This window comes from Plectropomus leopardus, chromosome 3, assembly GCF_008729295.1.
Source record: "Plectropomus leopardus isolate mb chromosome 3, YSFRI_Pleo_2.0, whole genome shotgun sequence".
Classification (NCBI taxonomy): domain Eukaryota; kingdom Metazoa; phylum Chordata; class Actinopteri; order Perciformes; family Serranidae; genus Plectropomus; species Plectropomus leopardus.
The window spans coordinates 29876829-29890789 of NC_056465.1; the positions used below are offsets into that span (position 1 = coordinate 29876829).

General features: G+C 40.8%; 1 protein-coding gene across 3 annotated transcripts in view; it reads right to left on the minus strand.

The window, feature by feature from the left end:
- LOC121939649 (importin-13-like) overlaps positions 1-12191 on the minus strand; it is a 38067-nt gene extending 25876 nt beyond the window's left edge. For 2 of the 3 annotated variants that reach the window (XM_042482647.1, XM_042482659.1), the window contains exons 1-5: positions 12056-12188; positions 11622-11708; positions 2567-2692; positions 2106-2462; positions 739-992 (exon numbers count right to left, since the gene is read on the minus strand). In XM_042482647.1, the coding sequence (XP_042338581.1) occupies positions 739-992; positions 2106-2462; positions 2567-2692; positions 11622-11708; positions 12056-12076 (845 nt within the window). In that variant the 5' untranslated portion in view covers positions 12077-12188. Of the gene's footprint in view, positions 1-738; positions 993-2105; positions 2463-2566; positions 2693-11621; positions 11709-12055 lie in introns of all 3 variants that reach the window. The other variant, XM_042482652.1, reaches the window with a different exon arrangement.
- Positions 12192-13961: the final 1770 nt, after the last annotated feature.

The window sequence follows — 13961 nt, forward strand, 5'->3', positions numbered from 1 at the left end:
AAAGCAACTAGAAAATTCAAAAGAGTTACATGTCTCACTAACGTACTGTGTCCTACAGGAGCCCAGCAACACTTGCTGCTTGTTCTACCTGCGACTCCACAGCCATTAATTTTCTTCCGACCATCTGCTCGGCAAATTGTGAGCGCGTTTAACCAGACTTGTCAGCAGCTAGTTCACAGATCCTTCCCCTCTTGCCTGAGAGGCAGTGCGGAGGTATGGAGGATGAAGTCTTTTATACTCGCACGCTTTCACACCTTCCCCTCACACCCTTTCTTCTCTTCGCATCATCCCGTCACCAACGCCCTCTCTCTCTCTTTTTCTCTCTCTCCCTCTTTCTCTCTCTCTCTAGGGGAGGAGTAATGGGTGCCTGCCATGTCTGAATCAACCAGGGCATGATGACATCTCTCCCCAGCTCTGTAACCATAGCAACGTCAGCCAACCGAGAAATGCCGCTCTCCTCCCCCTGGCTGTCAACTTGCCCTGTATCAATCCCTCCCTCCTTCCTTCCCTCCATCCCTCCCTGATGCCCTTCCAGTGCCCACCCTGTCTGGTTCCTGCACTTGGCTAATGCATCTTTTTCCCTCCACTCTTCTTCTCTATTCCCCCTTCTATCTCCACTCTGCTCCAGTGTAATTTCTCCAGTCAAAACCATGACAAGCTTTCATGCCATACATATTATTATTATTTTTTATGCCTTTTTGGGGTTGTGAGTGCACACTGTCCCACATTTGTACACACCTTTGGGAGTCAGGCTGTGAGATGGCGTTGACTATTGCCTCCACCGCTGTGTCGAAGAGCTCTGGGTCAGGCAGGGCGCTGAAGCAGTCCTGCACCAGGCCTTCACTCTCGCTGAGGGGCACATCCAACAGCACCCAGGATGACAGGCAGCGCAGCACGCGAGCTTTCACCGCCCCGGGGCTGTCCGTCCTTCGCAGCAGTTGCTGGAGTAAGGGACACACTGACCCCCACTCTCGGCCCAGGGCGCCCCGAACCTTGAGGGAGGATGATAATGAGGGTCAGGCTGCCACTGTATCGCTCATGTGTGATGTATTTCTCAGCTTAATGAACAAACTAATTTTAAGTTTTTCAGTACTGGTGCTGTAAGGATACCTGTTTTTTTAGCATTGTCAGCAATATATTTCTTTGTTGATACCTTACTTTTTGTAACATAAATAAATAAATAAATATTCAGTTATTTTTATTTGAAAACATAATTTTGTCTGACAAAAAAGACAAACTTCTCAGACATCTCAGTTAAATGCAAGCAGCTGTAACTCTATTAGTGTTTGATAAATGTTAGATTAGAGTGAGTTTGTCAGGTTATTATGAGTAGTGTGTAGGTCGACAATAATTTGTCCATGAAAAAGCTCTGATTATTTTGTGTTGATCAATGCCAAAGCTCTTGAACCCAGAAAATGGTATTCGGGACAGCCCTAGTGTCTCCACAAAGCAACGCAACTAATTTGTTAAACCACTTATAAAAACTCTATCATCTGCTGAACGATGAAAGCATGAAGGCCAAGAGGAATACAATCTGCAGAATTAGAAGAGTGTCATTCTGTTTCTATGATAATGTCTCTATATCCGCATCCTTGTCCTACCACAAGACATCTGAGATCCATATAACAGCAACACCAAAGGGCATCGCAGTACTGTGACCACTGTATAAAAAAAAGAAATACAGCTGCGGATACGTGTCCATAAGTGATGTACTAAATTCAAGTGAAAGTGCAGTAACAAAATATTTTGTCCATAAAAACAATGAATAATCATGATAGATAATTGTGATTTCAATATAATAAAAAAAAATCATGATTATAATTTTGGCCATAATCGTGCACCCTAGATAGTAATGAAATCTTATCACAAGTATTCATCGGGAGTTGTATGACAGACACAGGTGTGAACAGAGACGAGTCTCAGCTTAATACCGGGTGTAAACAGGCTCTAAGACTGTTACAAAGCATTCTCAACCACATTTGAGTGATATCTCAAAACACTGAGGTTTGAAACCTTAAATGGAACAAATAAAATAAATAAAATAAAATGGACAGGTGGCCATCATCACCTGCAGAGGCGGGAGACGGTGGTACCTGCAGACATACCTGTCCTTTTCTGTACTGCGGCAGACGGCTGGTCTGGAACTCCTCAGGCAGGACGGTGAGCAGCTCCAGCAATGCCAGGCAGCGTGCCCGTCCGTCCACCCCTCCTCCCTCCTCCTGGAACACCCGCACCATCTCTGCCACTGCACCGGGCCAGGCCTCAGGCATTGTGTTGAGTGCCAAAGAGGCCAGAGCCACACATAGCCGGGTGAGCACCATCTTGGAGCCGGAGGAGAAGCAGGCAATCTGGGAGAACAGCTGGGTCTTCAGAGACTCATACTGGTCTGTGGGGATGTCTGACCAGTAGCGAGAGATCTTGGTGTGAAGCGCACTAGCACCAAAGTACTGAATCTCTGGCACCTGTGACAGATAAGATTGACGGACATGATACAAAATGCTTTTTCCGTGTGTGTGTGTGTGTGTGTGTGTGTGTCCCCTTGTGAGTGTTTGTGAGTACACTATACCTTATCAGGGCTCAGGAGGGCCCAGCAAAACTGCCAGGCCTGAGGCGAGACCTGAGCCTGCATTAGCCATTTCTGGGCAAGATTCTTGTTTTCTATATTGGGATCATAGTACAACTGGTGGAGGGCCTACAAAAAAAAGAGAAAGAAAAGTTATAGAATCCATACCATCTGTGGATGCTTAAAACACAAGGAAGTTGAACAATATTATAAAAATAAAGTCCATTTAAGAAATGTTTGCAGCTACACTCCAATCATTCACATTTGTGGGGGTCGGACGTAACAGACGAGTAGAGAGAGAGAGGATAAAACAGTCCTTAGCACTCCTGTTTGATGCAAAGAGCTGGTTACCTTGAGAAAAGAGCATCTTTTTTCACTCGCAAACAGGCAAGCACACAGACATATAGTAGACAGTTTACCTCGAAACCTGAACAATGGAGAAGCAATGACCTGAAAACAGCACTCTCTGAAGTACAGCTCTGAGTAATTTGAGTACTTGAGTGCAGGGAGAACAAGAAGGAGCAAGCCAAAGAGAAAGGAGATAAAGGATGAGTATGACAGAGGGAAATAAAAGAAGGGGGAGAGGGAGCATTAATTAAACAGACACCTCTAATCCTGACAGTGCCAGAAGAGGGGTTTAGGCACTACTCTGCAAAAAAAGCCTGTTTTCTCTCTTTCCCTGTCTTACGCACAAATACACACACACATGTACATGCTCACTGAACTAAAACTGCTAGCAGCCAGCACTAAGTGTCTGACAAGCAACACAGGGAAAAAAATCTATTCAGCGAGCTTCTGATCCTTGTCTTTACCCCTGAAGCCTGCACACATAAATCCCTCCACCAGCAGTCATTCTCTCTTTTTTCCTTCTCATTCCTCCCTCCAGCCTAAACTGTCCGTCCAGTTCACTCCAACCATCAGCTCTCTCTCTTCATCTACAATTCTCCCCCTTCCCTTATCAGAGAAGTTTCGGTTGTCCAGCAAGGGAGAATGAATAATACTGGAGGGAAAGCATGACTGGTCAGAGAGTATGATGATGTTATTGCAGCTGTAGAGAGGAACATCAATAGAGCGACGATGCCTACTGGAAGCAGAGAGTCTCAGGTGGTGTTCTCTCACCGTCTGCCATCCTGCAACGCAATTATCTGTCTCCACTTACTGTACAGGACTCTGAGCACGACTGGCCGTGCGTCAATGAGCTGATGGTTCGTAGAGAGTCAGGTGGCATTTGCATATGTGTGTGACAGGCAGCTATTGGTGCAGGTACGGTATGTTAGGGTTTGTACAGATGAGAGCGAGTCAAATTCAAGGACTTTCAAGTACTTTTTCCAGCACTTATTTCTATTTTAAAGGATGAACTAGTTTTTTCCACGAACATCTGTTAAAAGAAAATTGTGCAAATTCGTAAATGGAGCAAAGAAATGCTACCAGGGCCAAAATTCAGCTTACTAACGATTATTTACTACCGAATTACAGCTCAGAACTCGTGCCAACAGCTGACACTGCTGTGGTGCGAGTGGTTTTCAGGCTAGTGAAACATCCAGATTCCGACTATTTACTGGTGTTTACCAACCAATTGGCAACCAGTGGCAGTTTGTCCCTTGCAGGTCAAGTAATTGATCTTACAATCCATTCACAGCTGACCAGATCACACTGATGAGTAAGATTAGCAGTTTATAATTGAAAGTAAACTTTTAGATGCAGCATGATGAAGTTTCACTATAAATGCGCCTGACGTTCTCCGTGCACCGTCTCTGCCCCAAGTGTGCTATACATCTCTTAATTTCCTCGATGCTGGCGAGCTGTCAAAAACCAAAGTGGCATGATGCTGCAGTTGTTTGGTTTTGTGTAAAAATGAGTAGACGGTAGTCTACTGACATCTACCACAGTCAAGTTTGGCTTCTTATGATAATCTTCACGTTTAAAGCTGTTTGAAGGAAAACCACTGCTCCTACTGTATAAAAACTGGATTTTTTTTCTCAAAATATGAACAGATGATTATTGACAAGACTGATGAAATATGAATGTGCTATTGGTTTGCAATTTGGCAAGGTCTTTCTATGGATCATTATCAAGCCTTCATTCTAGAAAGCATTAGGGTTTTTTTGTTAGTCAGCTCCACTCTACCCTTTCTGCAAACAAAGCTGTGATATCGCAGTTCAAAGCAGCAGCGGATCATTACTGCAGTCCACTGTGTGATCGCAGACCTCTCCTTGTCCAATCCCAAACAGCACTGTGTCTGTGTCTGAGCCTGTCTGTCCCTCCTAGGTTTATTATCAAAGCACAAGACATAAAACAGTCTGTTCATTTTGCTGCTTTAATCTTCTCACAAAGAACCACCGCCTGTCTCCTCCTAGAAATCATGCCAGACATGCAGCAGTTATCTCCACTAACTAACTGTAATTGCCCATCACTAAATGGTTCTTAAAACAAGTAAAAAACATGCACACCCCTAGAAACAGGAGCATTTATTTGCATATGACGCGGCCAGTGCAACCAAAGCAACTAACTGTATCTACAGATGGTGGCAACCTGCCTGAACCACCTGGCTTCACCTGAGGATGGCGTGCTCTTGGCAGACGCTGTCAAAGGTCATTAGCCTCTTCTACAGCCCCGTTCCAACAGGAGGAGGAAGGAGAGGGATGCAAATGAAAAATTGTTCGGTTAGACAGATTCACCATCTGCTCACACATAACCACGGATTTACTGTGGCTGGCATATACTTGTCTGCTCTCTAGCGAGCCCAGGAGAATACCTAGTGTAGGTCCTGAGCTGCGTTTAAAAAGCCCACTCAAAAAACCTATGCTATACAAAATATCATGACAAACATGAAGCAAATAAATTAGGATGGAGCTAGGCATGCCCGCTATTACAGTGTCCCGACTGAGTGATTTTAAATACTGTCAAAAATACGGACCCTCATCTTTCTATTAACTTCATACTGGAGAGGCTGTATTGAGGATGTTTTGCATGCAGTGCATATAACATGTCCTGGAGGTTACTACCACACTGCACGCGTGAGCAATGTGTGGTCACACTAGCTACTTTTACACAGAGATCGCCCTATAGGGTAGCAGCGAAGTCCCCCCTTTATATCGCCCCTGCAGTTTACACAGAACCAAACAATGGCGGCATCATGTCGCTCCAGTTTGTGATTATACATCCTGCCATAAAAAGAGCCATGATGGGCGTGATGTTAGAAAATACAAGAATCTGTCTCTAGCGTGAGATACAATACACGCGTCTGTGGCACTTTAGAAACAATAACAAAGGCATAATATGTCAATCACAATCATTTACCTTCTCTGTTGTGTGGCAGCTGATTTTGTCCTCTGCTTGGAGGGTAAAGAGCCCCAGAATGTCATTGTTTTCACAGTCTGCCGACATTTATGGTAGGTGTTCTTCTTCTTCTCTGAATTAGCCACTATGCTAACAGCTGCTATTTAAATCACCAGCTGAGGGTTGCACGCAAACTCATGCGCCCTATGGTCACGTCTTTCCGGATTTACATTTAACACAGACCCAATTTCAAGGCTGATACTACCTCTGTTCCTGGCTCGGAGGTCAGACCACTCTGTCACCCCTTTCCGTGATCAGATGTTATATAAAGAACAGGCAGTGTAAATATGGCTACTGGCAGCGTTTGTTGTAGGGGTGCTGCTGCAGAGCTGTCTACTGTTATAACTACTGTCATGAGACGTCATAATTAAAAGCACATACTCTGTGCAAGCTGCTGCATCGTCAACTACACGGTCCTACAAATATTTCTTGTGTTTACAACTGAGGGAATACTGTCAACAGAAATAATGTCAGAGGGCTTTTATTTTGAAACAGAAGAGTTGAGTAAAACGGATAAATAAGAAATGTGTGTTTCATCATGTCTGTGACAATGAAATTGTATTGCGAGGTGGTATACAGTCAATTATATTGACTGTATACCACCTTTAACTAGCCATTTTTGCTGAAAACTGCAGTCGCAGAAAAAAAATCGGCGAGATGTAGGTGCATCTAAGTGGCAGCTGAGTGCCATCAGTGTGGTGGCTCTAAGCTGGTAACATGGGACCAAAAACACGTTTCGCGACATGGAGCTTTTTAGTAAAAGAGAGACACATGAACTCAGCAGGTGCATGATTGTCTTTCTCTGTTTAATAAGCAAAATGGGGTACAAATATTACCTCTTGTTGAAATCTGTGAGTGCACTGTGTCTTTAATAGACTGAAAATGGCAAGAGACAGCCTGCAGAACGTAACAAATTCAGTGGTCGGGGGGCGTTAGCGAAACCATCATATACTGGTACCCCAGTGAAATTCCAGGAAGATATATAAGTATGAAAAAACAGATACCACCCAAGCCTAGTATGAGCCATCATCCATAAAAAATGATTACTGTTTTAAAATTATTAGCAAGTGCAAGGCAGGAGATGTAGATAAAGAGAAGCAGGTGGCAGGTTTTTGTAAACAAAATCTCTCCTTCCCCATATGAGGCTTAAGTGCATGCACCTATACACACACACACACACACACACACACACAGACACACACACAGACGCACGCACGCGCGTGCGTGCACACACACACACACACACTTTATCTTTGCACACTGTGTTTACACACAGCAGGTAATGGCATCTCACTGCCATAGGTTCTGAGTGTTTTCGAGCCATCTGTGCACCAGAGAGTCATGCTCAAAGTCACTGTAGTGATGGGAGGGCAGTGTTGTTGCTGTGCTGCAGAAGGCATCATCACACTACTGACCCCTCATGACACTGCGCTTTAACTGTGAGAACCAAAGACATGCAGAGGAATGATGATTAACGAGGGAACAAAGAAGAATAGTTTGTGCAAGAGTGTGCGCGGGTGGTTGTTGACAGCATGCGGCCAAGACAGAAATTAAGAATACCATGTTGCCAATAGTGATAAAATCTCAGCACATGAGCAGCAAACAAACCCTTGCACCAAGTGTCTCTACGTGCAAGCCGCAGTTACTTGAACAATTTCCATCACGTAATTTAGAAGAATGATCAGCCAACGAATCAATGGACATAAGATTTTGTCTCAAAGCCAGCTAAAATAAGAATCCTAAAACAAAAATGCCTGCGCGAGCATATGTGTGTATCATATACCCTACAAGACGTGTTTCACCTTGAACCCATATACATTTCTATCAATGACTGCATAGAAATAGCCATCACTATCCTTATTTCCACTCTGAAATAGCCTCGCCGGCCACCACAGGACCATTCAATACACCATGCATCAATTCTCAGTGTCAAATTCCCCTGCTGTGTTCTGTAATACGTTAGCTGGCAGGCTGAATCATCTCCTCTGCTTTTAAATGCCATACAGCTATTTAATGAGAAGACTTGCTGCCACATAAATCTTATCCTAACTTGACTCAAACACAGTTTCCAAAAGGCAGAGTCTGAGAGTTATGCACTACTAAAAGGACATCAAACCTCCTATGGACAGCATCCTGTGTGGGCAGTGAGGTCACCAGGTGATTACACAGAAGCCACTGCTGGCGAAGTGGCCTCAAGCAAGGTGCTGACCCAGTATTGTGCTGTGGTCGTTTCTGGTTGTACAGTAGTTTTCTGCGTCGAAGGAGACGTGCAAAACCACTAAATCCTAACAGCAGACTATTTTTACAGCAAAATTTCCTCTGCTTGCTTGTAATGGTGTGATAGTGGATCAAGACAAGGCTAATTATAGTCGAGCGGAAATGTAAGGCCCTATACATACCCATTCATTATACACACAGAGATACTGACAATGTGGTACTTTGTTTTGCAGACCCAAGATTGAACAAAGAGCTTTCTATTGGACACATACAAATACTGGGCCAGGAACCATCATCTCCACCATGTCTACAACAAGCACATGCTCGCCTCCACCCCACTGAACAACAGTGATAATTTTACACCATTGGTCTTTTTTCTTTCATCTTTAACCTTTTTCAAGCTGGGAAAGCAGTGAGCAGTGACAGAAGACCCCAAAATTAGCAAGAAATTAGTAAAAAGCTCAAGAAAATTACCTAAAAGCAAACAAGTCAACAAACAAACAAAAAATGAAAAAGAAAGGGAAAGGAAAAAAAACAAACAAGGCAAACCTGGAAAAAAATGCTTAAAAATGTATAATAATTGTCTAACATATTTTGAAATATATAATCATAGTAATAAGAAATATTTTTCCCTAGTTTTTGTCTTTTTATCCCTCGACATTTTTCCCTAGTTTAAAAAAAATAATTTTCTAAATCACTATTTTCATGAAATTGGTGGAACATTTCTTACCAAGATGCTCATTGCCTTTCCCCCATGTTTTTGTAATTGATCAGTCGATCCAATCAGAGCTGATCTGATCAGATCAGATCGATGGATGTGAGGAGCAACAGCGAGGAAATGCAAACTTTTTTACACAGCTCATTCAACGGGTAAGATTCACTTACTTCATCTACCCTTCTGCTGCTCTGTCTATAACCAGAGTACGCTCTGCGTTCCAAGAGTGTGTTGCAATGAATAACCGAACAGTATATATATTCTTATAACCATCCTAAAGACAGTCCAGCTCCAAAAATGAAAAAATAAAAAATCATTGAGTGGTGGTAGCTCTTTGGGCCACCACAAATGAATAAATGCACAGGAACTGTGGTAGTCTGATGCAGATACTAATGTGATGCTTTTACATGCATACAGAGGAACTAAAGAAACTCCCTTTTATTCCAGTGAATGAACAATATCCATATGCCATAACTAATTAAGTACAAATATGTCAAGCTTAATAATAAACTACAAAAATAAAAATATGAAGGGAAAAGTATCACCTCACCCAAATACTCTAAATATACTTTCTAAATATAGTTGAGACTGCAAGAACAATACCTCACCTGTTTTGAAATACAATTGTGGTGTTATTACAAAAGTGCTCATAGCCTTCGAGGGAAAAGATACTTCAGATGCTGTTTGTCATGTTTTATCAGTTAATGAGATTACTGATGGCGCTGCACCACTCCGAGAAGACTGAGAGCTTTAACAAGATCTGAAAATGCACCTTAAACTGTACAAACCCACGCACACAAAAAATGAAATCAGAAAGAAATATTATGACATTTTGCCATGATAAATTAGTGGCTGCTATGTTTTGTTTCTCAGTGTCTTAAAAAGAGGAAAACCAGAGCAGTCTTAAGGCCTGTGTTTAGTGTATGAACATACACTGCAATGGCATCACAGATGACGTTCCTAAACACTTTTTAATTAAAACTGTTTAAATTATTCAAATTATCAATACACTGACATTCGACCACTGCAAGCATCTCCTGTTTCAGGTAATTAAATAATATACTGAATGCCGAATTTATATCTGATATGTAGCAGATCATTTTTATAATGAATGTATTCTTCATGTATTGTTTGTGCTTCCTTAATGTATTTTGGCAAGCAAGGTCTCACTTCCATTTTCAATTAAATATAAAAAAAATAGATGTACTTGATTTATAAGATTTGGTTTGAATTAAGTTTTACGTTTCCTCCTCGTTACCCTACATAACAAATAATTTATAAACCTTCCAGTTACATGAAATATACATTTACTTAGGTATGTATTAAATATGTGATAGTATTTTCTTTGACTTAATCAGTTAACCCTTTGAAATATAAGCAAATCGGCTTGATTTCTTAAAAAGAAAAGGAAGGCAGTGAGAAACAGACAAGAAATTACCCAAAAAATAGCAAATAAGTGAAAAGTCACAAGAAGATTACCTTTAAATTTGTAACAATAACAAAGAAAAGTAAAAAAAAAAAAAGAGACAAACAAACAAACAAAGAAATGACCTGGCAAAGTGATAAAAATAAAGAAAAGATAAATTATGTAACATATTTTGAATAAAGAATTTTAATAATCATTAATTTAGTTTCTGTACATTTCCCCCATTTTTTCATAATTTTCAAATATTTCTCTCTCTCTCTCTCTTTCCTTTTTTAACATTTATTTTCAGGTTATTTCCCTGTGGTCTTTTCTAAATTCCTTGCAACTTGCTCATTGCCTTTCCCATGTTTTTTCAAAGAATTAAACCTTTTTGCTCAGGTTTCAAAGATTTAAAAACCTCTGAGAGGTGTTTCAATGCAGCACAAGAAAAACTGATGTCCACTCAGGTTTCAAAGGGTTAACATGAATGATGAGAGGCATTTTCCTCATGCACTTGCTACCCCAAAACTATAAAAGAGCACCACATTCTCCACCTGTAGACATAAAACATGAACAAATGAATAATCAGATTGTCCACAAGGAGACATGACCCCGCTCACTGTTTGTCAATCTTCCTCCTTTATTACATCAGAAGCCCCAGTATCAAGCCAAGCCATTCCCCCCACAGGAATGTGCTTCTCTCCCTCAAATCTGCCTCTATAATCATTTCTGTCGCATCGCCAACCTCCTCTTACCCCCCTCCTCTTTCTTTACTGGCACCGTCACAGACATCGACCCTGTCCCCTCCCTCCCCTCATCCCCCAACCCATCTCATCACATCGACCCTGCTCCTCCACTGGAGCACTTCTCTCCCTCTCCATCCTCCCCATTGTCTCTCCCCACCCATCCCCTCGTGTCCGAGTCAGCGGCCACCCAACAAGGATTTTCATCGCAACAACCTGGCAGCAACACAGCCGAGCAAGCACAAACAAACATATCCAATCCAACAAAGAAAAACAAAATCCATTCAGGCATTTTACAGTCACATTAATGGTAAATAATTTGTGAGATACAACCTGTTATTTCGCTTTCATCTGATTATCACTTCTAAACATTAGCCATTCAGTTAAGACTAATTTAAAAACGTGGACGGATGAGCTCAATTCCTGTAAGTGTAAACACTGCAAAATTATCTCTCCGGGTAAAATCAGCTCTGTGGAAATTATCATTATCAATAATGTTATATGAGGCTACAGGTCAGCTCCTCTGCTTCCCCCCCAAAAGCTTTTTTTTTCTTTTTAAACAAGATCAGTTATTTAGTCCACAAACTCCCGGTGCTCTGTAAGCTTTCTGACAATGACTTCACGTTCCCAAAAACTCACCTTTTCTACATTCTCCACCGTGAAGTCCAGGGCGTCCGGTGAAGCTGCTATCCTCCCCGGCGTCTCCATATCTCCGCTGACACAGAGCTGTCAAACGATCAAAGAGGAGCAACACATTCAGGAGCTGACAGCCACCGTTAAACTTCCCTTTAAAGACAGTGCCATTTTCAAAATAATCCCCACAGAAGCGGTTGTAATGATTAACACAGCTCGACGAATTAAAAAAAAATACACATAAGGATGCCACAAGGTGCTAACCCGGCAAGCTAACGTTAGCTCGTTTAACTTAAGAACAGGCTAGCCGACGCTAACGTACACTATATGGAAATACTATAGCAACGGCTAACTATGCTAACGCCGTGCTAGCTACCGTAGCATGTAACTTGACGTTGCCCTAATATCAAAAAAAAGCCAAGCGAGACAGATTTACTAACATTTTCAGAGTGTGACAGCATTATCGAAACAACGCCGTCTCCGTGTATTATCTCTAGGCTGTCTAGAGGACCAGTATTTTCACACCTTTCTGATCTGCGACGGTATGAGACGATACTGGCAGCTCCCTGCCGCTTCTCCGCCTCTGCTCCGTCACCGAGGGTTTTTGCTGCGTTCAGGCGCTGTGGGAAATGTCGTAATCACAGCGTAACTGGTTAAGGACCACCCAGTAACACGGTCAATGAAACGGCGATTTCTAAAATATAAAGGTGGATAATATATAAACTTTAAAAAAAATCATCAGGATCATTTTTTTAAAAAATTGTGTAGTGTAATTATTCGTCAAATTTCGGATATAAAATTGCTATCTTCTGTTTCAGGTTGATTTTGTCATTTTTTGCAGCCAAAAGCTCTTCGGCATACTCGCACATGACGAACATTTGAATGCGGCATTTCCCCCCATATGTCCATATGTCTAATGAAGTGTCATCTTATTATTATGAAGATTGCATCTTAAATGTATTGTTATTTTACAAGTACAACTGAAAATCTGGCTGTGCAATAATAGTTCGGACCACATATAACCCATCAAGCAATATCAAAAAGCCAGCAAACAAAATAGCAAGTAAAATATGAAAAATAAAATGAATAAATAATACTTTGAAATAGGAAAATAAATAAATAAGTCGGGGTTTAATAGACTTTGTGTAGCTGTTGTGTTTTCTGTTGCTGGTTTACATGTAAGCCAACATGAAGCAGGAGGAGTGCAGTGTACTTCCATATATGAACATACCTTTTAATTTTCCCAGTTATTTTATATGACCATGCATAGACTATTTTTTGTTCTTTTTTTTTTTTAATTAGGCTTTAGTGAATATATGGAAGTACACTGCACTCCTCCTGCTTCATGTTGGCTTCTCTGAAAGCTGTAGCTACAGTGAAGTACTGCAATATAGTTGCAACACTGAAAATCTGCTGCAGACCAACAGCGCCCTCACGTGGCTCAATGAAGACGTCACACTACAGTGAAACGCCCTGTACAAAATGCCAGTCATGCAAAATGTAAATATTACAAAGTTCAAGCTTCCGGATCAAATCAAATATCTGAGAGAATATGTTTATTCTTGATCAATAAAGACTTAAGCGTGACAAAGACTCCATGGTGTCACAGATATAGACCAACATTGGTTTCATGCAGTCTACGGATTAATGTCTTCAGGCCCATATATTTATTTGTGAATTCATTATTCAATTAAAGAAATAAATAAATAAATAAATAAATAAAAAAAGGAAGTAAGAAAGAAAGTAAGGAATAAATAAAAGAAAGAGAAAGATAATAATTATATTATTATTATACTATTTAGGAACATTCTTGTGACTGTTGCCTGAAGAACATTTTGTCTATTTTATTTATTTGTTTATTCACCACAAAGTTACTAATTAACAACAAGGGCAACAAAAATTATAATCAATCAATAAATAATCAATAATTAATAAAGCAATTATCAATACGTGTCCATACTTGCAACACCACTGTACAAGCACAATTAAAATGAACATCAAAGATGTGCAATATGTATTTCCATTGTGTGGCCCTTGTTGTTATTAGTATTTAGAAGTGTTATAAAATAAATAAATAAATAAATAATTAGAGATGTTTAATGCTAATAAAACCCACGTCGTTTTAAATTAAGCTACCTGCTATATTTTTATGAATGAACACGTGCATAAAAATGGTCAGGCAATAGTCACAAAACGCCCCTAAGTAGTAATAATAACATTATCATCATCATCATCATCATCATCATCATCATCATCAACAACAACAACAACAACAACAACAACAACAACAATAATAATAATAAACTCAAACCTCACAATACATCAACAAACAATGTGAGAAAACAA